This window comes from Oncorhynchus mykiss, chromosome 3, assembly GCF_057628025.1.
Source record: "Oncorhynchus mykiss isolate SJ-2025 chromosome 3, ASM5762802v1, whole genome shotgun sequence".
In the NCBI taxonomy this organism is placed as follows: Eukaryota; Metazoa; Chordata; class Actinopteri; order Salmoniformes; family Salmonidae; genus Oncorhynchus; species Oncorhynchus mykiss.
In genome coordinates, this window is record NC_143024.1 from 57,639,453 (window position 1) to 57,667,450 (window position 27,998).

Consider the following 27,998-nt stretch of genomic DNA (forward strand, 5'->3'; position numbering starts at 1 on the left):
GCTATCAGTGTAATCAAATCATCACAAGTCAACGAGACTCCAGATAGCGCGCTGTTAGTACAGTACACCCACGACTTTCGGATGTATTCCAATGCAAATATCTTGGCGGAGCTGTCGTACAATTGTGCAGATGTGCGATAGCATGCAAGAGTGTTTAGTCGTCTCTCTTCCAACTTATTATCTTCATTCAATAAGTTGACAGATAGTGCAGTCAAACTAGTGTCGTTCTTTGAATGACTTGTCCTGCAGTCGTTAGGTACGTCCAGCACTTTGTCAGTCTTGTATCAGTTCTCAAATCAGATCCATACTTGAGCTCAAGACCTGTCATCCTCAAAGCGCGTCCCCCGGAACTCTGGAGTGGACAGATATTAGAGGGACATATAACTTGTTATACACCGCTCTATGTCATTTCTTATCTTTTGTCAAAAACAAGCGATGGACACAATGGATTTCTCGCTCTGCCGCCTAATATGTCTTGTGATTGCAATCACTATGTTCAATCAAAGGTGAGTTAAGAAGTTTCATTTGCTTACTTAAATATTTTTACCTGAAGATTTCTTTGAATAGTCGTATTTTACTTTTGCTGGTGTAGTCATTCATCTTCGATACTCACAAGTTAATGAAATAATGAATGTTGCCGAGTTTATCTAAAGTTTGCACCACAATACAACCTACAGTTGCTACATTATTTTCGGCTGTGATTTTATTTACATTTTGCAGCACCTAGCTACAGTTTACACTCTACTCTAGTCTATGTTGGCACAATCACTATAGGTTCATTGTAGGCATTGCTCTTGTTCACAAATCATATTGTGCAATTAAGTACTGTACAATAAATAACTCAGAATAACTTTAATTTCACAAATCATGTTCATTTAGCATTATATGAGTTTGTCATAACTGAATAATACGTATCATATTATTGACGTGGTGACTAACTTGACTGTCATATGATAATGTAATGCACTTGGAGATTTTTAGGAGATGTCAGCAACGACAACAAAAAACGATCTTTGTTCCACACTGGGTCAGTGTAGGTATCCTGCTTAGGCTATTGTAATAACCCAAAGTTGATTTAAAGGGATATCAAATGTTTACTTCTGCGTAACTGTTTTACTGATGAGGATGCTGTATCACAGACAGACTACATTTCTTTCATGATTTACATAAATGTTCCCAAGTACTTTTCTACTCAGAATCAAAGTGATGTGAATTTGCTCTTAGGATTTTTCAATGACTCTAAAAAGTTATCCCACCACGTTTGAACTGAGTGTCTATTTTCCATTCCTGTTAACATGGTGTCCATCCTCTCTGGTGACATGCCCCTTCATTCCATATCAGATTGCGGGACTTAAGGTTTGATGTCACAGAGTGCTTTGAGACATGGCACAATGAGTTGTAGAAATGCAATCTGTTATTTTATCAATGACATTTCAGAAACATGTTTCTTTGATCAGTCCTGGCATTACAGTAACAACTCTGCCAATATGAATGGTTGCACAAATGGATATTTATGTAATGAACTTCATGAAATTGACTGGTGTGTGTGCTCGCGCCCCCATGTGTGTGTGTGTGCTCGCGCCCCCATGTGTGTGTGTGTGTGTGTGTGTGTGTGTGTGTGTGTGTGTGTGTGTGTGTGTGTGTGTGTGTGTGTGTGTGTGTGTGTGTGTGTGTGTGTGTGTGTGTGTGTGTGCACATGTGTGTGCGCGTGTGTGTGTGTGCAACAGGCAATATAATTTAAAATGCATAACAATAAAATCATTAAAACTGAATTTTTCATTTCCTCAATGTACAACGCGCCACTTTTCGACCTTCGACTACTTCATGAGTCAATACTGTCAGAAACAATTTACAACCATAAACTCTCAGAAGTGTAATACTGTAAAACACCCGACTCCTGTCATGTAAATGACAGTTGTTACAAATGATTTACATGCCACAGAAGTATCAATCATGTGCTACAGTACAGACACACCTTAACATCAAACCTTCTGTGTTCCAGGGTAGATTCCAACAAGATTCTTGGGCTGAAGATCCCCAATATCGACCCCATTCTCAATGCTAACACCGTGTGCTTGACCCTGCCTGGACTGAACCACAGACAACTGGAGGTGTGCATGAGAAACCCCGACGTCACCGCCTCGGCCATCCAAGGCATCCAGATCGCCATCCATGAGTGCCAGCACCAGTTCAGAGGACACAGGTGGAACTGCTCCAGCCTGGAGACCAGGAACAAGATCCCATACGATAGTGTGGTTTTCAAACGAGGTGAGTCACCTAACAGACAGTAAGGGGTAGGGACCCCTCCTGAGTTTAAAAAAATGGTGCTTCTGATTCCCACACCTGCATCCCAAATGACACCCTATTCCCTATAGTGCACTATTCCCTACAGTGCCCTTACTTGTAAAACGTATTACCCTATGAAGGGAATAGGATACCATTTGTGACCTATCCCACACGTCCCCTTTTTACTCATTCACTTTACACACAGCGTTTGTTGTTAGATCTCTGGCGTTTGGTTATGGATGGGTATGTTTTGCCTGAGGCAAAAACAAACGTTTTCAAATGAGTTGATTCATCCGCTAAGAAATGCATACTGTGAATGAATATTTCGTTACATGGTTGCATTATATGAAATATATTTTCTTGTACTACGTCAGTAGTAGCGAAACGACAGTAGCGAAACGACAGGTATGACGCTATTAAAGCTAATGCAAGTTTTAGTTTAGAAGCTTTTATGAGTGGATTTTGCGAATGCAGCATATTATGCATGCCCTATCCAATTGTTTGTTTGGATATCTAATTTTACTACAGGAAACATATCCGCTTTACCTCAAACATGTATCTGCTTGTTGATTTATTCTGGCATACTTTATGGGGCCATATTTCTACGTTAGTCTGAATTAAAACTAGGCTAAAAAGCCAGTGAGACACATAAAGTGAGCCTTCTCGGGGCCCGGCTAATGCTTTTACTCTCTGCCAGTGCAAGTGCTGTGAATTGGCTCACAGCACTTTCCCAACTCTCAGTGGTAATACATAAACCTGTTTAGTTGGTTTCTGTAACACAAAGTGACAGTTTTCTTTAATCTTTCATTCATTTTCCCACTTCCTCAGCCATCAGTTCAGCCGGGCGTGCCTCTCACTTTAAATTATTTGTTAGATTGATTTGTTCCAGGTCTCTCGCCTCAGTCTGCTAGGGAGGAAATCTAAAACAGCGTTTTCATGTCTGTGTCTCTGGGCTGCATCTAAGTGCGGTCCTCCGTCCCCCATGGAATCATGGGGAGTTGGAGAGGCGGAAAAACGACTGTGTGTGTGTGTGCGTGTGTACGTGCGTGTGTATGAGTGAGTGAATAGGGGATGATCAATGGAACATCATCGACTATATCTTATCTATCCTCTATACACTTGGGATGCTTTTCTTTAAGGCTTTCTTTACAAGCCCCAATATGCATTGAACTGGGGTCATGGCCAGTTTAGGACTTGTTCAAACTTCGGCACTTTTTTTTGGACTCCAAATGTAATTTCTAATTGATACTGTTATACCTATAGATATTTAACAATAACAGTTACAATTGGGAGTTTTTAAATTATACAAATATGACCAATCTAATTCTTTCTTGATCATGTCTGCTTTTTGTCATCAAAAAGTAAGAAGATCATTTGTTACAAATATCACAAGTTGAAGTAACACAGGATAAGTAACACCGAGCATCTCTACAATAGTGACAAATTGGGACTGTTTGTAGTAATATCATTTTCCCCTCAAACTGAAAGCAGTTGAATCAATCCCAAATCGTACTCCCCTCCCGTTTCAGTAGAAAGCTGAGGGATGGAGCTGGAGAAATGCAATCACTCTCAAATTCATAGGCAGGGCTACAGATGCAAGGACTTACCATTCATGCTATCACAATTACAGTTTTAACCATGTTTTAATATAGTGTTTATTTACAACTCCGGCAGTTGAACTAAGCTCATGAGGCATTGATAAGTCATATTCAAGAATCAATTAGTACATTATCATTCATTTATAAGCCTAAAAATGGATGTAGCAACTGCAGATCTCCCCTTTAAAGTCTTGAGTATGTTCTAAACATGTTTATTTTATAACACTTCTTTCCCCTCTTCTGTAAGTGATTCTGAGAAGGGCTGGTTTTACAGGAACTCGGGGAGTCATGGTTACAGGCTATTAGCTCTGATCACCACTAAGGAGAGTACAGTATAGACAGACACCTGTAGGGAATATGCTCTGTATGTTACCCGGTAACCCTTGGAATGGGCAGTACTGGACAGAGAAACTCTAGGCGCATTAAGTTGCTGTAACAATGTTAGGATTCTGCACGAACAACACGAGTAAGGTCCTCAAAATCGCCTTTACACACGTGAACCTTCTGTCAGAGATGTGTAGAATAATATGTGTTTATGTGGGCCTACTTACAGCATGTGCTGTCAAGTGCTGCAAAATTCTGGTAACTTTCCCAACCTTTCCAGGTTTTCCAGAAATCCCCGTTGGAAGATTCCCGGAATCAGAACGCAATAAGCAGGAAATCCGAAATCCTCAAACCTAGGATTTCTGGGAAAAAAACGTAATTTTTAAACCCTTAGTACTGGTAACTTTCTGCTATTACTTTTTGTTCCGCCTTGCTGCGTCACCCATAACATGCATGGCATGACAGAGCAGCCCATACTGGCCTGATTAGGGCTGAGACGCCGTGCGGCTGCTGTGTGTGATTTGGCAGGCAGATCAAATGGTTTCCGACAGTAGCCAGGTTAATTGTAAACATGCTGGAGAGCTCAATAAAGGGAGAGCTTTAAAGGGGATTAACAATACGGAGCTCACATCTGCTGCACCACCACCGGCCACTTCCAGCCCTGTTAATGATCACTGTCAGATCCTTATGTTGAAAGGATGGTGGGGGTTTGTTCACTCTCAGCCCCTGGGCCTGGAGACATGCAAGTGTTTGGGTTTAATTGCTGTTGTCCCAGATGTTTCTGCCTCTGTTGTGCTGTGAGGTAGGGTGGGGGTTTATACTGGTACTGCAGTGTATCTCAAAAACCCATCAGGGCTCATTGGACTTCTGTATAGCTCCACAGATAGTCATCTACTGCGCTGTACTGTATGTGCAGTAGGAATCAAAAGGACTATAACAGGATAGTATCTCTATTGTTAATCTTTTCTTTCTCTTCATCTCTTGTAGGTTTCCGAGAGAGCGCCTTTGCATACGCCATCGCGGCAGCGGGCGTGGTCCACGCCGTGTCCAATGCCTGCTCCATGGGGAAGCTGAAGGCGTGCGGCTGCGACGAGAAGCGGAGAGGCGATGAGGAGGCTTTCCGCATCAAACTGAACCGGTTGCAGCTGGAGGCCATCCACCGGGGGAAGGGCATGGTGCACGGAGTCATGGAGCACTTCCCTGCAGACCTGCCCGGGCCTCAGGACTCCTGGGAGTGGGGAGGCTGCAGCCCGGACGTGGACTTTGGGGAGAAGTTCTCCAGGGACTTCCTGGACTCGCGCGAGACATACAAGGACATCCATGCCAGGATGAGGCTCCACAACAACAGAGTTGGCAGGCAGGTGAGAGGAGGCGTTTCAGCTACTGACGAGGGCTGTTTAGGGGTGGTGGGTGGTAGGGTTGCTATGGTAAAAAGTAGCGCACTTTATAGGAAATAGATTGTCATTTGGGACGTATTCTTAAATCATTGAGGAGTTTTGAATGGAAAAGATGTATTGGGGTAGTATTTGATATACCGTAATTTCCGGGCTATAAGCCGCTACTTTTTTCCCACGCTTTGAACCTCGCGGTTTATACATTGACGCGGCTAATTTATGGATTTTTCCCGCTTTCACAAGATTCATGCCGCCAAAAAACTGAGTACCGTCACATAATGTGACGTAAATCGAGCGCGCTCAAACTTCCCATCATTCTGATTACGGTAGTCATTTTGTCACCCTCATCATGGCAAAGACACGGATAAATGCATATGATGCAGCTTTCAAGTTGAAGGCGATCGATCTGGCTGTTGGAAAAGGAAATAGAGCTGCTGACAGCGTGGAGCATTGTCAAAAAATCCACTATCATCAACGGGTTTCGAAAGGCTGGACTGCTGCGTGTTGAAGAGGTCAGCGATCCAACATCGGATGAAGCAATTCTGAGGCTATTCAACTCTGACACCGAAGGATATGACTTCAGTGGTTTCAGTGCACAGGAGGAGATGACTTTCTTGGTAGGCTACTGTTTACTGCCATTTTTTATTTTTTTGTTACAAGCCGTGTTTCATTAAAGCCTATTTATTTTTGTTACAAGCCGTGTTTCGTTTAAAAGCCTATTTATTTTTGTTACAAGCCCTGTTTCGTTTAAAGGCTGTGTAAAGTTCATTTGTTTCAATGTACCGGTAGGCACCTGCGGCTTATAGACATGTGCGGCTTATTTATGTACAAAATACATTATTTATTTTTTATTCAGTGGGTGCGGTTTGATTCAGGTGCGCTTCATAGTCCAGAACTTACGGTATATGCATTTTATATATACAGTTGAAGTCGGAAGTTTACATATATGTACACCTTAGCCAAATACAGTTAAACTCAGTTTTTCACAATTCCTGACATTTTGTCCTCGTAAAAATTCCCTGTCTTAGGTCAGTTAGGATCCCCACTTTATTTTAACAATGTGAAATGTCAGAATAATAATAGAGAGAATGATTTATGTCAGATTTGATTTCTTTAATCACATTCCCAGTGGGTCAGAAGTTTACATACACTCAATTAGAATTTGGTAGCATTGCCTTTAAATTGTTTAATTTGGGTCAAATGTTTTGGGTAGCCTTCCACAAGCTTCCCACAATAAGTTGGGTGAATTTTTGCCTATTTCTCCTGACAGAGCTGGTGTTACTGAGTCAGGTATGTAGGCCTCCTTGCTTACACACACTTTTTCAGGTCTGCCCACAAATTGTGTACAGGGTTGAGGTCAGGGCATCGTGATGGCCACTCCAATACCTTGACTTTGTTGTCCTTAAGCCATTTTGCCACAACTTTGGAAGTATGCTTGAGGTCATTGTCCATTTGGAAAACCCATTTGCGACCAAGCTTTAACTTCCTGACTAATGTCTTGATATGTTGCTTCAATATATCCACATAATTTTCCAGCTTCATGACGCCATCTATTTTGTGAAGTGCACCAGTCCCTCCTGCAGCAAAGCACCCCCACAACATGATGCTGCCACCACCGTGCTTCATGGTTGGGATGGTGTTCTTCGGCTTGCAAGCATCCCCCTTTTTCCTCCAAACATAATGATGGTCATTATGGCCAAACAATTATATTTTTGTTTCATCAGACCAGAAGACATTTCTCAAAAAATTATGATCTTTGTCCCCATGTGCAGTTGCAACCCATAGTTTGGCTTTCTTTATGGCGGTTTTTGAGCAGTGGCTTCTTCCTTGCTGAGCGGCCTTTCAGGTTATGTTGATATAGATACTTTTGTACCTGTTTCTTCCAGCATCTTCACAAGGTTCTTTGCTGTTGTTCTGGGATTGATTTGCACTTTTCACACCAAATAACTTTCATCTCTGGGAGACAGAACGCGTCTCCTTCCTGAGTGGTATGAAGGCTGTGTGATCCCGTGGTGTTTATATTGGCATACTATTGTTTGTACAGATGAACGTGGTACCTTTAGGCATTTTGAAATTGCTCACAAGGATGAACCAGACTTGTGGAGGTCTAAAATTTTGGCTGATTTCTTTTGATTTTTCCATGATGTCAAGCAAAGAGGCACAGAGTTTGAAGGTATGCCTTGAAATACATCAACAGGTACACCTCCAATTGACTCAAATGATGTCAACTAGCCTATCAGAAGCTTCTAAAGCCATGACGTAATTTTCTGGAATTTTCCAAGCTGCTAAAAGCCACAATCAACTTAGTGTATGTAAACTTCTGACCCACTGGAATTGTGATACAGTGAATTATACGATAAATAATCTGTCTGCAAACAATTGTTGGAAAAATTACTTGTGTCATGCATAAAGTAGATGTCCTAACAGACTTGCCAAAACTATAGATCGCTAACAAGACATTTTTTGGAGAGGTTGAAAAACAAGTTTTAATGACTCCAAGCTAAGTGTATGTAAACTTCCAACTTCAACTGTACTTCACATGCGACCCGTGATAAGACTATGCACTTTGTATGTTAACAAAGCCCATTGTTAATCTGACTCCATCAAGACTATTCAGCAATATGCAAGAGACTATAGTTTAGTTACAGGAATAAAGCATCAAGAAAACAATAAGAATTGTCTATCAAAGGCAAATAGATGTAATTACATTGTAAAAATGAATGATGGCATTAGCTTAAGTTGCAAAGCATTAACAAGCATTACAAGACATTATTCTAGGCATGATCAGAGAGGGAGAGAGAGAGAGAGAGGGAAGTCAGCCTGAAAGGTCATGCCCCAAGAGTCCCAGAGGTGGAGAGAGAAAGAGAGAGTGTATCTCACCGGGCGCAGGTCAAGAACAAAGAAAGGAAAGCTAAGACCCTTTTATAAGCATCTGACTTCAAAATCTGAGTTGTGGACTAATAGCATCACTGTTCAGTTAACGTCCAACCAGACGTCAGACCTACAAGAATGTCAGGACAACAGAACCGCTGCTTCCCAGAGGTGTGACAGAGTGGGGGTTGGTGAGATAATGCAGCTTTCCTAAGACAACACAGAGGAAACCTTACATACTGTTGATAAGAGTCACTTTAGGGGCTGGGCCGCCCTGCCAAGACACATTAACCAATGAAAGCAGGTAAAGAATGAGATGATTATGACTTGAATCCTAACGGTCCCGTCATTTTGAGACACAGTGTCTGATTTTATTGGCCCAGAAGTCAGTAGTTAACCTATCAATACAGATGACTCACTGATTTTCTCCACATGATGCAATTGCCTTGCGAGTGTGGTCTCTTTGAGTCAGGCCTCCAATCCCACTGTATTCTTAGTAATGTTTGTAAGCTGGCTGTTACAATAACACCCAAGGACGCAGCTGCGTATTGTGTTCGAAAGTGCTCATCGTCGTAGTATGGTTTTGAAGATATCTATCTATCTATAGGTTGATTGATATGAAATAAATATCATAGCTGACATTTATTGGCAAATTCAGTGTCATCACCACACCTCACCTTCATGCATACATACATTTTCCGGTCATTCTTACGTTTCAAAGCAAGGTGCCCCCTTATTCTTGTTGTGGATGTCTATGCCATAACTCTTGTTCAAGTGACTTGGATCTTGCAATTTATGAATGCTCTATTTAATCAAACGTTCTACTATGGGCTTTCCCTGTGTAGCATGTGGCTAATGACGAAGCTTGGTTATGATGGCCATATAGCATTGGTCTGGAATGCGAACAGTTTCCTTCAAAAAATTGGTTATACTTAACGCTAGTTTTCTTTGATTGATGTTATGATACCATATGTGATCAATCGAATAATATAAGTTTGGTGTTCCATGGGGATTTTCCCAGACAATGTAGTTGATTTCATGAACAGACGCTTGGGGTTGACAATGGTATTATTGCTCTGGTGTTGGACTAAGTGGATGATTTGTGTCAGATTTGTGTTGCTCCAGAGATGACAGGAAGTAGCAGTATCAGGGGATTGGGTTATGGGTTAGTTAAGTATGTTTTATGAAAGAAACAAAGAAGAGAAAGTGCCCATGCATTACAGAGTTTATAATAGAAATGATCATATACAACAATTACTACCACTCCTACTCCTACTCCTCCTTCTACACTATTACAACTACTACTACTACTACTACGACTACTACTAATACTACCACAACTACTACTACTACTACTACGACTACTACTAATACTACCACAACTACTACTACTACTACTACTACTAATACTACCACTACTACTACTACTGCTACTACTCCTCCTACTCCTACTCCTCCTACTATACTATTACAACAACAGCAACTACTACTACTACTAATACTACCACTACTACTCCCCCTACTCCTACTCCTCTATTACAACAACTACTACTATGCCTACTACTAACACTACGCCTACTACTACTAATAATAATACTACCACTACTACTACTACTACTACTACTACTACTACTCCTCCAACTCCTCCTACTACACTATTACAACAACAACTACTACTACTGCTACAACTACTACTACTACTACAACTACTGATACTACTACTACTACTAATCAAATCAAATCAAATGTATTTATATAGCCCTTCGTACATCAGCTGATATCTCAAAGTGCTGTACAGAAACCCAGCCTAAAACCCCAAACAGCAAGCAATGCAGGTGTAGAAGCACGGTGGCTAGGAAAAACTCCCTAGAAAGGCCAAAACCTAGGAAGAAACCTAGAGAGGAACCAGGCTATGTGGGGTGGCCAGTCCTCTTCTGGCTGTGCCGGGTGGAGATTATAACAGACATGGCCAAGATATTCAAATGTTCATAAATGACCAGCATGGTCCAATAATAATAAGGCGGAACAGTTGAAACTCGAGCAGCAGCACGGCCAGGTGGACTTGGGACAGCAAGGAGTCATCATGTCAGGTAGTCCTGAGGCATGGTCCTAGGGCACAGGTCCTCCGAGAGAGAGAAAGAAAGAGAGAAAGAGAGAATTAGAGAGAGCACACTTAAATTCACACAGGACACCGAATAGGACAGGAGAAGTACTCCAGATATAACAAACTGACCCTAGCCCCCCGACACATAAACTACTGCAGCATAAATACTGGAGGCTGAGACAGGAGGGGTCAGGAGACACTGTGGCCCCATCCGAGGACATCCCCCGGACAGGGCCAAACAGGAAGGATATAACCCCACCCACTTTGCCAAAGCACAGCCCCCACACCACTAGAGGGATATCTTCAACCACCAACTTACCATCCTGAGACAAGGCCGAGTATAGCCCACAAATATCTCCGCCACGGCACAACCCAAGGGGGGGGGGGGGCGCCAACCCAGACAGGAAGATCACATCAGTGACTCAACCCACTCTGGTGACGCACCCCTCCCAGGGGTGGTATGAAAGAGCCCCAGTAAGCCAGTGACTCAGTCCCCGTAATAGGGTTAGAGGCAGAGAATCCCAGTGGAAAGAGGGGAACCGGCCAGTCAGAGACAGCAAGGGTGGTTCGTTGCTCCAGAGCCTTTCCGTTCACCTTCCCACTCCTGGGCCAGACTACACTAAATCATATGACCCACTGAAGAGATGAGTCTTCAGTAAAGACTTAAAGGTTGAGACCGAGTTTGCGTCTCTTACATGGGTAGGCAGACCGTTCCATAAAAATGGAGCTCTATAGGAGAAAGCCCTGCCTCCAGCTGTTTGCTTAGAAATTCTAGGGACAATTAGGAGGCCTGCGTCTTGTGACCGTAGCGTACGTGTAGGTATGTATGGCAGGACCAAATCAGAGAGATAGGTAGGAGCAAGCCCATGTAATGCTTTGTAGGTTAGCAGTAAAACCTTGAAATCAGCCCTTGCCTTGACAGGAAGCCAGTGTAGGGAGGCTAGCACTGGAGTAATATGATAACATTTTGGGGTTCTAGTCAGGATTATAGCAGCCGTATTTAGCAATAACTGAAGTTTATTTAGTGTTTTATCCAGGTAGCCGGAAAGTAGAGCATTGCAGTATAACCTAGAAGTGACAAAAGCATGGGTTAATTTTTCTGCATCATTTTTGGACAGAAAGTTTCAGATTTTTGCAATGTTACGTAGATGGAAAAAAGCTGTCCTTGAAATGGTCTTGATATGTTCTTCAAAAGAGAGATCAGGGTCCAGAGTAACGCCAAGGTCCTTCACAGTTTTATTTGAGACGACTGTACAACCATTAAGATTAATTGTCAGATTCAACAGAAGATCTCTTTGTTTCTTGGGACCTAGAACAAGCATCTCTGTTTTGTCCAAGTTTAAAAGTAGAAAGTTTGCAGCCTTCCACTTCCTTGTGTCTGAAACACATGCTTCTAGCGAGGGCAATTTTGGGGCTTCACCATGTTTCATTGAAATGTACAGCTGTGTGTCATCCGCATAGCAGTGAAAGTTAACATTATGTTTTCGAATGACATCCCCAAGAGGTAAAATATATAGTGAAAACAATAGTGGTCCTAAAACGGAACCTTGAGGAACACCGAAATGTACAGTTGATTTGTCAGAGGACAAACCATTCACAGAGACAAAATGATATATTTTTGAAAGATAAGATCTAAACCAGGCCAGAACTTGTCCGTGTAAACCAATTTGGGTTTCCAATCTCTCCAAAAGAATGGATTAAAAGCAGCACTAAGGTCTAGGAGCACGAGGACAGATGCAAAGCCTCGGTCTGATGCCATTAAAAGGTAATTTACCACCTTCACAAGTGCAGTCTCAGTGCTATGATGGGGTCTAAAACCAGACTGAAGCATTTCGTATACATTGTTTGTCTTCAGGAAGGCAGTGAGTTTCTGCGCAACAGCATTTTCTAAATTTTTTGAGAGGAATGGAAGATTTGATATAGGCCGATAGTTTTTTTATATTTTCTGGGTCAAGGTTTGGCTTTTTCAAGAGAGGCTTTATTACTGCCACTTTTAGTGAGTTTGGTACACATCCGGTGGATAGAGAGCCGTTTATTATGTTCAACATAGGAGGGCCAAGCACAGGAAGCAGCTCTTTCAGTAGTTTAGTTGGAATAGGGTCCAGTATGCAGCTTGAGGGTTTAGAGGCCATGATTTTTTTCATCATTGTGTCAAGAGATATAGTACTAAAACACTTGAGCGTCTCTCTTGATCCTAGGTCCTGGCAGAGTTGTGCAGACTCAGGACAACTGAGCTTTGAAGGAATATGCAGCTTTAAAGAGGAGTCCGTAATTTGCTTTCTAATAATCATGATCTTTTCCTCAAAGAAGTTCATGAATGTTTCACTGCTGAAGTGAAAGCCATCCTTTCTTGGGGAATGCTGCTTTTTAGTTAGCTTTGCGACCGTATCAAAAAGGAATTTCAGATTGTTCTTATTTTCCTCAATTAAATTAGAAAAATAGGATGATCGAGCAGCAGTAAGGGCTCTTCGGTACTGCACGGTACTGTCTTTCCAAGCTAGTCGGAAGACTTCCAGTTTGGTGTGGCGCCATTTCCGTTCCAATTTTCTGGAAGCTTGCTTCAGAGCTCGGGTATTTTCTGTGTACCAGGGAGCTAGTTTCTTATGAGAAATGTTTTTAGTTTTTAGGGGTGCAACTGCATCTAGGGTATTGCGCAAGGTTAAATTGAGTTCCTCAGTTAGGTGGTTAACTGATTTTTGTCCTCTGGCGTCCTTGGGTAGACAGAGGGAATCTGGAAGGACATCAAGGAATCTTTGTGTTGTCTGTGAATTTATAGCACGACTTTTGATGTTCCTTGGTTGGGGTCTGAGCAGATTATTTGTTGCAATTGCAAACTTAATAAAATGGTGGTCCGATAGTCCAGGATTATGAGGAAATACATTAAGATCCACAACATTTATTCCATGGGACAAAACTAGGTCCAGAGTATGACTGTGACAGTGAGTGGGTCCAGAGACATGTTGGACAAAACCCACTGAGTCGATGATGGCTCCGAAAGCCTTTTGGAGTGGGTCTGTGGACTTTTCCATGTGAATATTAAAGTCACCAAAGATTAGAATATTATCTGCTATGACTACAAGGTCCGATAGGAATTCAGGGAACTCAATGAGGAACGCTGTATATGGCCCAGGAGGCCTGTAAACAGTAGCTATAAAAAGTGATTGAGTAGGCTGCATAGATTTCATGACTAGAAGCTCAAAAGACGAAAACGTCATTTTTTTTTGTAAATTGAAATATGGGATATGGTCACTAGTGTAGCCAGGAGGTGAGGCCTCATTTAACACAGTAAATTCATCAGGCTTAAGCCATGTTTCAGTCAGGTCAATCACATCAAGATTATGATCAGTGATTAGTTCATTGACTATAATTGCCTTTGAAGTAAGGGATCTAACATTAAGTAGCCCTATTTTGAGATGTGAGGTATCATGATCTCTTTCAATAATGACAGGAATGGAGGAGGTCTTTATCCTAGTGAGATTGCTAAGGCGAACACCGCCATGTTTAGTTTTGCCCAACCTAGGTCGAGGCACAATGGGGATAGCTGAGCTGACTACACTGACTGTGCTAGTGGCAGACTCCACTATGCTGGCAGGCTGGCTAACAGCCTGCTGCCTGGCCTGCACCCTATTTCATTGTGGAGCTAGAGGAGTTAGAGCCCTGTCTATGTTGGTAGATAAGATGAGAGCACCCCTCCAGGTAGGATGGAGTCCGTCACTCCTCAGCAGGTCAGGCTTGGTCCTGTTTGTGGGTGAGTCCCAGAAAGAGGGCCAATTATCTACAAATTCTATCTTTTGGGAGGGGCAGAAAACAGTTTTCAACCAGCGATTGAGTTGTGAGACTCTGCTGTAGAGCTCATCACTCCCCCTAACTGGGAGGGGGCCAGAGACAATTACTCGATGCCGACACATCTTTCTAGCTGATTTACACGCTGAAGCTATGTTGCGCTTGGTGATCTCTGACTGTTTCATCCTAACATCGTTGGTGCCGACGTGGATAACAATATCTCTATACTCTCTACACTCGCCAGTTTTAGTTTTAGCCAGCACCATCTTCAGATTAGCCTTAACGTCGGTAGCCCTGCCCCCTGGTAAACAGTGTATGATCGCTGGATGATTCGTTTTAAGTCTAATACTGCGGGTAATGGAGTCGCCAATGACTAGAATTTTCAATTTGTCAGAGCTAATGGTGGGAAGCTTCGGCGTCTCAGACCCCGGGAGGAGTAGAGACGAGAAGGCTCGGCCTCTGACTCCGACTCGCTGCTTAATGGGGAAAACCGGTACTACTACTACTACTACTACTACTACTGCTACTACTACCACTACTACTACTACTACTACTACTACTGCTACTACTACTGCTACTACTACTACTACTACTACGACTCATCCTACTCCTACTACACTATTACAACAACAACCACAACTACTACTACTTCTGATACTACTACTACTCCTTCTACACTATTACAACAACTACTACCACTACTACTTCTACTACTACTGCTACTACTACTACTACTACTACTACTACTACTACTACACGATTACAACAACAACTACTACTACTCCTTCTACTCCTACTCCTCCTACTACACTATTACAACAACTACTACGACTACTACTACTGCTACTACTACTACTACTAATACTACTACTACTACAACTCCTTCTACACCATTACAACAAAAACAACTACTACTACTATTACTCCGTATACACTATTACAACAACTACTACTACTACCACTACTACTACTGATACTGCAACTACTACTACTCCTTCTACACTATTACAACAACAACTACTACTACTACTACTACTACTACTACTACTCCTACTCCTCCTACTACACTATTACAACAACAACACCTACTACTACTACTACTACTACTCCTACTACACTATTACAACAACTACTACTACTATGACTACTACTACTGCTACTACTCCTACTACTACTCCTTCTACACTATTACAACAACAACAATAACAACTACTACTACTATGACTACTACTACTGCTACTACTCCTACTACTACTCCTTCTACACTATTACAACAACAACAACAACAACTACTACTACTACTACTACTACTATTCCTACTACACTATTATAACAACTACTGTGACTACTACTACTGCTACTACTCCTACTACTACTCCTTCTACACTATTACAACAACAACAATAAAAACGAATACTACTACTACTACTAATACTACTACTACTACGACTCCTTACTATTACAACAACAACGACAACTGCTACTACTACTACACGTACAACTACTAATACTTCTACTACTACTAATACTCCTACTCCAACTCCTTTTACACTATTACAACAATAAAAATATTTACTACTACTACAGCTTCTACTACTACTACTACTACTACTACTACTAATACTACTACAATTACTGCTACTACTAATACTATTACTACTACTACATCTAACTCTACTACTAATACTACTATTTTTCCTACTCCTACTCCTTCTACACTATTACAACAATAACAACTATTACTACTTCTACTACTACTACTGCTCATACTACTACTACTACTACTACTACTACTACTCCTTCTACACTATTACAACAACAACTACTACTACTGCTCCTACTCCTTCTGCACTGTTGCAACAACAATTACTACTACTATTACAGCTGCTACAACTACTACTACTACTAATACTACTAGTTTTCCTACTCCTACTCCTTCTACACTATTACAACAATAACAACTATTACTACTTCTACTACTACTACTGCTCATACTACTACTACTACTACTACTACTACTACTCCTTCTACACTATTACAACAACAACTACTACTACTGCTCCTACTCCTTCTGCACTATTGCAACAACAATTACTACTACTATTACAGCTGCTACAACTACTACTACTATTACTACTACCACTACTACAACTACTACTACTACTACTACTCCTTTTACACTATTACAACAGCAACAACTACTACTACTACTACTGCAGCTACTAGTAGTACTACTACTGCTATTACTACAACTAATACTAGTGATACTGTTACTTCTACTACCTATTGTTACTATTGATGCACTGGACACTGATATTTAAATGACAGCGATAAGTTCTGTATGCTCCCAGGCAGCACTGTTGCCACAAACAAAAGGAGTAGTAAATTGCTCATTGTTCTACGCTTCCTCCTCAGTAATTGGGTCTTGTATCTTTCCATCAGTTTACTTCTTGTTTCCTTGATTATTCAGACAAAACACAATTGTGGAGTTACTTAGCGAAGCAGGGAGAGAGAGAGAGAGATAGAGAGCCTCAGATGATAATCATGCTTCTCATGTGCAGCATGATAAAGCCATGCTCGGCCCTACACAGTGACCCATGAGTTTGTCCATAGCATAGACACAATAGGCCATGACACCATTTGCTTTTTGGAAAAGTTCAAGAGGCCAGTGATATACTGTACAATCAGATGACATAAGTTGAAAAAAACGAATAAATAATTTCCAAATCAATAGTCAATTTAACCCTCTTCTTAAGATTTTCAGAGTTTCTATGTTTGCGTATAACGAGGCTTCTGTTCTTAGTTGGATCCCAAGATTAATGATATATGATCAATGTTACACCCTTTGGTTTTTAGGAAGCTGCTGTGTTATGACAAAAATCTATCAATATAGGGAAGATAGAAAGGCATAGCTAGCTACTAACGTTTAATTATATTCGACACTCAGGGTGAAATGTTGCGGGGAAGATTTCATAGTTTGGGCACATTGAAGCTCTGTTTTTGCCAAGAGGCCTATTTGGCAACAGTAGCTGATTGTGTTAGAAACGTCACCTGCTGATACTGGGAAACACTTTGAAACTGTCAAAACCGCTTTTTGGAGACAGCTTCTTGGATCACAAGGGGAGCCAAGAAAACCGGCACTATTAACATTCATAAGTTGAAACAAAAACTTCCATTACAAGGAGATTCACAAGAACGTCAATCAGCAGTTGCACTGTGTAATTTAAAGGAGTTGTGGCTTCAAATGCATTTCTGTAAAGCTCTGTTACATCTACTTGGAATTGAGTTTATTGTGAGCAGTGTCAATGAACTCAGTGTAGAGTACCTGAGCTGTGTTTTGACACAGATATGACCAGCGTTCAATGCTGCAGAGTCTGTGCATCTGCTAGTCGTCTCTCAGATCAGGTTGCACAATGCTCTGGGCGTGTGGAGTGCAGTTCTCTTAGCACACCTCAAAGTATCAATGCTTTAATGAGTTCTACACTGGGAAAAGAAAACAATTGAAGGTGTCAATGTAATGTACTGAAGTAGTGTACAGAGACAGCAGAGGTACAGTATGACTCAGGGAGTGGTGCATCGTTAGATGAATGCAACCAGGGCAGTGCCTTGATTACTTCAAACAGAGCAGAAAGCCCCCCCAAATCAAAACGAAAACAGTGACAGGTGAGGTCTCAAATAATACCTCATACCCTCTACCACCTCCCCCAACACCTCCCCTAAAACAAAGTGGTGTATACATGTCGCCTCATGCCCACCCTCTGGCTCTCATGACGTTCAGTCTTGTTAAAAGCTCTAATTAGTGGCTGCTGGCTGTTTGGAAACAGATGTTTAAACCCAGCAAAAGATTTTAGACATCAAACAGGGCGGAAAGTAAAGAGATTCGCCCTTCCTTCCCCACAAATACAGATTTCAGAGAAGTTAATCAGGGGAGAAAAGTTTGTTGTTTTTTTATTTAAAAAAAAAATCCCTCTCGCCCATCCCTCTCATTCTGACTAATTTCTCTTTTCTTTATTTTAACGAAACGTTTAGCAAAATTTACTTCGCAGCAGCAGGTGTGTAACTTTCGGGGTAAGGGGGGTCGTGACCCCCACCAATATTAGTAACAGGTCAATTTAACCCCCCCGATGATATACCATGATGAGTTTAATTGATTGGAAAACACTTCCCTACTGTAAAGCGCCAGGCAGCTACTGGATTTATGTGGCTTTGCACAACAGTGACTCAGTTCCTCGTTTTATGATTGGAATCCCCCCCCCTGCCCCCCCCCCCCCCCCACTGCCAAATACCATTTTGGTTGGTCCCCATAGGCAGCTGGTCGGTTCATGGTAAAGGGAAAAGAGTTGAGTACTGCTTGTAAGAAAAACAGAAATGTGCAATTTCTCTTAATTTCCTTTTTCATCCGTCTGCATTTTATTTATTTGGTCTGCAGTAACAGCTCAGCACCGCACGCTCCCCTCTCACTCTTTCTCTTTGTGGTGTTTGCGCTCCAATGTATGAATGTTTAGAAAGTTCCAATTGAGTAAAAGTTCATGAACATTTCATAAATGTAGTCCTACGTTGTTGTGTAACTAGCAAACTATTGGTAATTACATAATTTTGTGTAAAAAAAAATTTATACCGAGTGATGCAATGTTAGGTTGGCTATTTTTAGCTAGGATAACGTTATCTAGCTAGTAAAGCTAGTCCCAAAGCTAGCACCACAGTATCTGGATCTTTCCCTTTTCAACTATAGTTTTAGATGAGCAGCACTCAGTGAGTCAATGTTCAGTCTAGTGAAAAAATTGCTGGTGCCCTTAATGGAGGTGCCAATGCCAAAGAAGAGAAAAGTGCAGGACATACGATTTTGGGGGGCAGTGCAGAGGACTGTAAGTAAATTAACGAATGGCTACATAGCTAGCTAGCTACTGTACCATTAATAATAGACTGGTACTATGTAGTCAGCTAGCTAGCTATACCTATTGCCTGACAGTAAATACATAATTTAGCTCATAAAAGCAGAATATAATTAATGTTAATAAGCTAACCCCATCATTGTTAAGGCTAGCTATTTGTGTATATGATAATGGTATTTGGTCATATGATTATTGCAGGGTTTTTTGTTATAAGACAGTCTGGTAAAGCACATTGCACAGCAATTTACATTGCACACAGATTGGAACTTTCGGTTCAACTCCTCATCTATTCTGACTGTATCCCAAGTGATATAACAAATGCTGTTGCCTGCATTCTGATTTCATTTGGTTGTCATTTGATTGTGAAGACGTGGCTGTGCTCAACAAAGACACAAAGCAGACTGAACCATGTTGTCGTCTATCATATCCACCAGGAAAAGCTGGATTCCAAAGATAGGAAAACAATATGCCAGAATTGAATCTGTCAGTGACAGGCTAAAACAGGAATTTGACGCATTTAAGTGAATTGAGACTGAAGATCTGACCCGTGGTGAAGGGTACACAAATAGAATAATGGGTTTTGACATTTAAATGTAGTTAAAAAAGAAGGTGTGTGGTAGGGATTTTCTGAACTGTTAAGAGTAACAACACAGTTTAACGTAAAACAGAAACATATTGGTATTTCAGTTGTGATTTGGGTATATTGACCAAATTATCAGGACATTTTTGGATGTATTTTACCTTCAAAATTCAAACAATAATTTCACAACTATATATATATATATAAAATATTCTCTCGGGGTGCATTGCCCCCAGACCCCCCTAGCGGGGAACCCATTGACCTTGAACCTGACCCCTACCCCCCAATATGGGGCGGCGGGGTAGCCTAGTGGTTAGAGCGTTGGACTAGTATTTGTTCTTAACTGACTTGCCTAGTTAAATAAAGGTAAAATAAAAAAAAATAATTAAAAAATATCCAACACAAAGTTACGCCCTTGCACAGCAGTATGTTTGTGTATAATGATGTCACGATTGATTGGAACATCGTTTTGAGGTTCCCGCTGCATGATTAAATGTTTACAGTGGCTGTCGACAACATGGAGACATTTGCAATGGTAGTACATTCCGTTCAACAATATTTTCATTGGAATCACTCAATTGGAACTGCACACCCACCACAAATGCTGACATAATTTCACATAGCATGTCTGTATTCACAGCTACGAGCCCGAGCAATGTGCTAAGATTGTAGGACACATTTACATGTAAATGCAGGTAATTTCATGACAACGCAAACAGAGCTTTTCTTTATACCTTCGGGATAGCTTCTTTGAGCGGCTGGTGCTGTGGGTGACAATTATCTTTCTGCTTTTATGTTGTATATTTAGATTAATGATGCTGTTTTTTCTTCTCTCTCTACTATGTAGCAGAGCTTATTACACATTGACTGTGCTTTGTGACTTTTTGGTCTGGCCTTTGTAAATCCTTTATGTTGCCTGTTGGATCTCCATTAGAGGCATGCAGCATCATCTGAGGAGAGGGAGCATTCCTTTGGCCTCCAGAACAAATGTGCACCACTGTTAAAGCACGGCAGGTGGAAACTGTTACGGATAACATTTTTACTAGGAAGGCCAAATTGGATCGGTGAATGTTGTGTACAATTAACAGAGAGTAATCCTGCACATGATTGGCGTGTAGTAGACGGTTCTCATTTGGTCTCCTTATTGGTTTGAGATGAAATGATTGTTTAGTGTCAGTTGTTGCGTGTCTCCATCTTAACCGTCCTTTGATGACTTGTGTTTGATTTCCTTCAGTGATGCTGAAACTTAATACGGCGTGGGTTTGTTTATATTCTTTGAAATCGTGGCTTCCCATCCCTTTATGGTTGCTGTTACATGTCTTTGAATGGAACGACATAAAGCAGTGTGCCAACTTTTGTTCGTAAAAAAATGGCGGTTTACAATTCCAGGACAGATATATTTAGCACAAATATCTTAGTGGTTGTAGCGAGCTTCATAATTGAATGTCATATTTGCTAAACATTGAGTCGTTATCGTACTGTTAATCCCATTGAAGACAGACAACATACCAGTAACAATTCACAAGTAAGACAGTCAACTGAAGTCATTTAGGTCATAACACTTTAATAGACAATTAAACCCCATTTTTAATGACACAATAAGGATGACAGGAGTAAGAGGATTAAGAATGATGACAATATTAAACAGACACAGCATTTGATAAAGGAAGGAGCAAGGCTTGCGTCACAAATGGCACCCTTTTCCCTATAAAGTGCACTACTTTTGACCAGGGCTGTATTTGGGACAGAGAGATAGTGAAGCGTTTGAGTCCTCTGTAGACCATGTAATACCTCGTTTTGCCTGTGGTCCTACTCTGCTACCAATAGGTCTTATTTGATCTCCGTCTGAGGCTGGTTTATAGAGGAGTCTGTCGCACTCTTCCCCAATTAAAACAGCCCAGATGTGTGTTTCTAACGGTGGTCTGCCAATGAATTTGGGGGCAATTACTTCAAAGTACATTTTTTTTTCATTTTTTTTTTCTTTGCATAACTACAGTTTATAAGACCTACATATGTAACACACAATCTTCAGTGAGACTGACAGTCAAAGGCCTGAGATAGGGGCCTTTGGAGGATATGACCATGTGTAGTTAGACATTCATGTTTCCTCATATAAGAGGGCATTCAAATCGAGGCAATACACTAGGAAAAAAATCTTATTTGGATGTCCCCATGGGAGGACCCTTTGAAGAACCCTTTTGGGTTCAAGGTAGAACCTAATGTGGAAAGAAAGGATTCTACATGAAACGAAAAAGAGGTTCTACCTTGAACCCAAAACGGTTTCTTCAAAGGGTTCTCCCATGAGGACAGCCAAAGAATCGTTTTATAAGATGATACAGATGATAAGAAGATACCGTTGTAATACAGAGGTAGTAGCCTTTGGTATTACTGTAAATACTGTATGTATTGTTTGTTTATATCATCTGACAGTGATTACCATGTATAATATAGTATGTGTTGTAAACATGATGGATTATTGTGTGAATATAATTTAGAGCAGGGGTCCCCAATTAAATTCAGCCTTGGGACGATTTTTCCTTGAGCGGAGTTCGGAGGGGCGGAACATTGTTATAAATCATTTGTACACCGCAAATTGACAGCAAGAATCCCAAACAGATACAGTGCCTTCACAAAATATTCTTACCCCTTGACTTTCTGCACATTTTGTTATGTTACAAAGTTGAATTAAAATGGATTTCGTTGTCATTTTTTTTTGTCAACACAAAATACTCATAAAATAATGTCAAAGATGAAGAAAACGTCAGACATTTATTAAAAGAAATTATGAAAAATAAAACACAAATATATATTGAATAGATAAGTATTCAACTCCTGAGTCAATACTGTACATGTTAGAATCACCTTTGGCAGTGATTACAGCTGTGAGTCTTTCTGGGTAAGTCGCTAAGAGCTTTCCACATCTGGATGGTGCAACACTTGCACATTATTATTTTCAAAATTCTTCAAGCTCTGTCAAATTGATTGTCAATCATTGTCGGCAGATCTTTTCAGGTCTTGTCATTGATTGTCAAGCAGATTTAAGTCAAAACTGTAACCCGGCCACTCGGGAACATTCACTGTCTTCTTGGCAAGCAACTCTAGTGTAGATTTGGACATTTAGGTTATTTTCCTGCTGGATGGGGACTTCATCTCCCAGTGTGTGGTGAAAAGCAGACTGAACTAGGTTTTCCTCTAGGATTTTGCCTCTGCTTACATGTAGCTCCATTCCGTAAATGTTTTTATCCTGAAAAAACTCCACAGTTTACAAGCATACCCATAACATGATGCAGCCACCACCATGCTTGAAAATATGGAGAGTGGTAATGTGTTGTATTGGATTTGCCCCAAACATAATTTTTTGTGTTCAGGACAAAACAAGTTTTAAAAATTACCATATGTTTTGCAGTGCTACTTGAGTGTCTTGTTGCAAACATGTTTTGGAATATTTGTTTTCTTTACAGGCATTCCTTCTTTTTATTCTGTCAATTAGGTTAGTATTGTGGAGTAACTACAATGTTGTCGATCCATCCCCAGTTCTCCATCACAGCCATTAAACTCTGTAACTGTTAAAGTCAACATTGGCCTCATGATGAAATCCTTGAGCGGTTTCCTTCCTCTCTGGCAACTAAGTTAGGAAGGACACCTGTAGCTTTGTAGGGACTGGGTGTATTGATACACCATCCAAAGTGTAATTAATAACTTCACCAAACTCAAAGGGAATTTCAATGTCTGCTTTTTTTTTTACTCATCTTCCAATAGGTGCACTTCTTTGCGAGGCATTGGAAGACATCCATGAGTCCATGCAACTTATTATTTGACTTGTTAAACCAATTTGTTTTTTCATTTTTTATTAATTTGTCAAAAAATAAATACAAAAAATTCCACTTTGATATTTTTGGGGATTGTGGGTAGGCCAGTGACCCCAAAAAATCTCCATTTAATCTATTTTAAATTCAGACTCTAACACAAGAACATTTGGGGAAAGTTATTTTACTGTCTTCTATGTCCAATATGTTTTAATTAAATAAAATCACCTGCGGACCATCTCTTGGGGAACCCTGCTATAGAGTGAGACCTGTACAGGACAGGCAGTGTTAGCAGTGAGCGTCAGTAATGAGACCAGTGTTAGGCTAGGTTGCATTCCAAATGGCATCCCTATACACTGTAGGCCACCAATACTCAACTGGCGGACCGCGGTCCGGATCCGGTCCCAGAATGGGTTCAATACGGATCGCGGGTACCCCCACAGGAATGCACAATTTATAGTCCAATATTTACACTTGTTTTGGGGAAGGGGGAGTCTGATAGGAACAGTTGTGATGTGTAACATGAATGTAAATATGTGTGTGAGTGTGTGTGTCACAGGAGGTTGGTGGCACCTTAATTAGGGAGGACAGGCTCGTGTTAATGACTGGAGTGGAATTAGTAGAGTGGTATCAAATACATTTGATGCCATTCCATTTGCTCCGTTCCAGACATTATTTTGTACCGTCCTCCCTTCAGCAGCCTCTACTGGTGCATGTGTGTGTGTGTGTGTGTGGATGAGTGTATATCTGTGTGGGTGTGTGCGTGAGTGAGTGCATGTGTACTAAAGTGTGGAGGGTCAGTGCAGGTGGTCAGTCCAGTTCAAGTGTTCAGCACTGCGATGGCTTGTAGATAGAAACTGTCTCTGAGCCTGTTGAGGATTGCAGAAAATGTACTTTAAAACTGCTAAATGTTCTCTCCCAAAAAGAGGGGGTGGGAACAGTTTGGGGTCGCATGCATCGCAGGGTCGCAAGGAGGGGGTTTGTTACTACGCCGATAAATGACAATATCCATCCGGACCTTTGCCATCTAGGAAATATTTGTGACCTCACTTTTTCAAATTGTACTTTAGTATACCTGCCATAGGCCATACTGCTTTGGTCAAAAATAGCGCACTATATAGGGAGTAGGGCGCCATTTGGGACTCAGATTAGGAGTTGCTAATCAGTGGATGGCAGACACAGGCATGAGCATCAGACAGTTCCTGTACTCTGATCTATGTTCTCCCCTCCAGGCTTGTCTAGCCGCTGGTCCTATGAGTGAGATTCTAAAACCCAGTCAGTCAGTTCCGTATCCAAAAGGGCTCCTTAAATCACTGTCAGCATCTCTCGTCAGTCAGTCACCTGTCGGAGAGCTCGGCAGGCACCTGACTGACTGGGTTTTAGAATCTCACTCATAGGACCAGCGGCTAGACAAGCCTGGAGGGGAGAACATAGATCGGCAGGCACCTCACACAGGCTTCCCCCCGGTGCCACAGGCACGTGGACTCAGCTCAGGCTCCCAGGTGCACGGTTGGACACGGCGTGGAGTAAAGGGAACAAGCTTGTCGATCTGATCATCATCACCGCACTCATGTCATACCGGGCCACTTATGGCATGAGCAGGCTGGTCCCATTCCCTAAACTGTGAACAGCGATGAGGGTTTTACACCCGTTTTGGTTTCAGTCGTCTCTCGTTTTAGTGTGCCTTTTTTTTGCGTTCTTCGCTTACAGGTTCTAAGATATCGCTTCATCCAGATGTTTTTTTGTTGTTGTTGTAGTTAACAAATATTCTAGATAGACAGTTGATTGTGAGAATTCCCAGGGAAAAAACTACAGTAAGGATACAATTAGACCGTCCCGCTCAGTGTGTATCTAAAGGGTTAAGTGGGTAACTGTTGTGTAATTACAGGGTGTATGTAAAGCCAGAAGGATGCAGTTCAGGGACCCAATGCCCTGACGTAAAAACGAAGCATAAAAGTATTTAGCCAGGTTTGTGATATTTGGCCTGAATGGGCTGTGATCAATAGTTGTTAGCTTTGGCCCCAGTGAGATCAGGTGTTGTTTCTCTTTCCTTATCATTCCTAATGGATGATTCAAGTGGGTCAATTTATCACTCTCCAACTCTCATTCACACAGAATAGCACTTTCTCTCTATTCAATGGAAACACCTACAAGAGGCCCTGAAATGGAAACCCACAGCACACAAACCCAAGCCTTCAAAAAAAGTATGTCCTGCTTCTCCACAAAGTAAATCTGCTTTTGGCAACTGTTCAAAATTACCTTTAGTCTGAGAGTGGTTACGACCATGTCCTCGGCTCAAACCGTCAGAACGCTCTGTTTAATGGATCAGAACACAGCTGAATAATAAAGTTGGGTTTCAACTCTTTCTCACCAAAGGGAAAACACGTTTCGGGATCTCCTCGCTCTTCAGCGGATTCTATCTCAAAACAAAGAAAGAGAAGCCAGCACATTAAATAGTCCAGTTTCACCCCAGCTCGTTTCATCTGTGACTCACATACTGCACTAGTAGAAACCTACATCCTTTGGCTTTCAGCAGACTAAACTTGTTTCCAATCGTCTTCATGTGTGTGTGTGTCCCAGGGCAGCTGGTTAGAGGCCTAGGAGAGAGTAGAATGTGTGAGTGCTGAAGGTGTGTGTTTGTGCTTGTGCTGTTGATAGGGGTGGGTGTAAGAAGCATCTGTCAGTGCTGAGGGTGGCCCCTTTTCCTGTTGGTAATTGGATCTAAAAGTTTATAACTCAGGCTGACAGATGAGTGCGTTGTTGAGAGAATGGGAGGTCTGGGAGTGTCGGAGGGACATCCTCAGTCGGGATGTGAACTTGACATTGTCATGAAAAACGTTACTACAGTTTAGCTTCGGCGAGTCAGTTATTCCACTTAAAACCGCTCAATATTAGGCTAGTGCTACTGTACCTACATGTTTGTGATGCCTGTCATTTTTGTTGATGCCTAATTGGTTACTCAGCAATGTGAAGCACACACACACACACACACACACACATCAAATTTTGGGAGAGGGGGCCAGGATCAAGTGGAAGGGAGTTCCACCACCTTAGATTGAGAAATGGTGTACATAAAGTTTATTTCTGTTGAACATTATTGCAGAAAAGTCAAGCCAGTTATTTTAGTGACAATTATACGTCCTAAGTGTTGCCAGTTGTAGAGTGAAAGAGGAGTCTAATCACAGTCTAGTTCATTTGCCTAATTTGATTGACTGAACGTGTGTCCTGCTGCAGGGATGGGATGAAGGAGGATGTTAACGTGCAGTTCCCTGTTCCCCTCTGTACAGGTGGTGATGAACCACATGAGACGGAAATGCAAATGCCACGGGACATCAGGAAGCTGCCAGCTGAAGACCTGCTGGCAAGTCACACCGGAGTTCAGGGTGGTAGGCTCGCTGCTCAAGGAGCGTTTCCACATAGCCACCCTCATCAAAGCGCACAACAGGAACACGGGCCAGCTGGAGCACGCCCACCACCCCACACACAGACGGCTCAACGAGCTGGTCTACTTTGAGAAGTCCCCGGACTTCTGCGAGAGGGATCTGCGGTCCGACTCGGCCGGAACGCAAGGGAGGATCTGTAACAAGACGAGTCACGAAATGGACAACTGTGAAAGCCTCTGCTGCGGGCGAGGCCGTAACATTTTACAGCAGACCCGCAGTGAACGATGCAACTGCAAGTTCCACTGGTGCTGTTACGTGGTCTGCGAAGAGTGTCGAATAACAGAGTGGGTCAGTGTCTGCAAATGAAGAAATGGCGAAATGTAATAATCTACCTTTTTTTTTTAAAACAGAGAAAGACTGCAATACACCCCTTCCCTTTGCAATGGACTGCCATTTCCATTTAATAGAATGGATCGCACGAAAACAAGACTGGAATATAGCCAGTTCAAAGAGGTGCATTACCAATGTGTGCACAGCATGTGTCCAACCGCCACAGTTCCGAGACTCTAGATCTGCACTGCCTTTCATCTCGGAAAGTGTTTTTAGGATACATTAGATTAAAGATAGTGAGATACTATGGATGGTATTGATTACTGAGCACTCATTTATTTAAACAAGGCTTCCCGAAAATGACAAATGGCTGATTTTGTTATCTCTAGACTAAAACAACTGCATGGGATCCCGGTAATTTAAGAAGAAGAAGACAAGCAGCAGTTGGGGAAAAGCTAGAGATTGTTCCAGAATGTTACATCTACTCTTGCTATACTCAGAGCGACAGGTTAACCATGTCAACTTATTTCGAATGTGTTGTAATGTTTCAGGTTACAAAATATGGCAATTCTAGATGTCACTCTGCAAAATGGCTACCTTGTCCCTCACAACAGTACATTTGTCCATACTGGAAAAAAAAAATAAAA

General features: G+C 41.6%; 1 protein-coding gene across 1 annotated transcript; it reads left to right on the forward strand.

Moving 5' to 3' along the window:
- The first annotated feature begins 5 nt into the window (after window positions 1-5).
- Window positions 6-27,998, forward strand: LOC110520033 (protein Wnt-10a-like). The gene is made up of 4 exons (XM_021597002.3): window positions 6-506; window positions 2,003-2,268; window positions 5,196-5,569; window positions 26,926-27,998. The coding sequence occupies exons 1-4, from the start codon at window positions 403-405 to the stop codon at window positions 27,385-27,387; spliced, it is 1,206 nt and encodes a 401-aa protein (XP_021452677.2). The 5' UTR covers window positions 6-402; the 3' UTR covers window positions 27,388-27,998.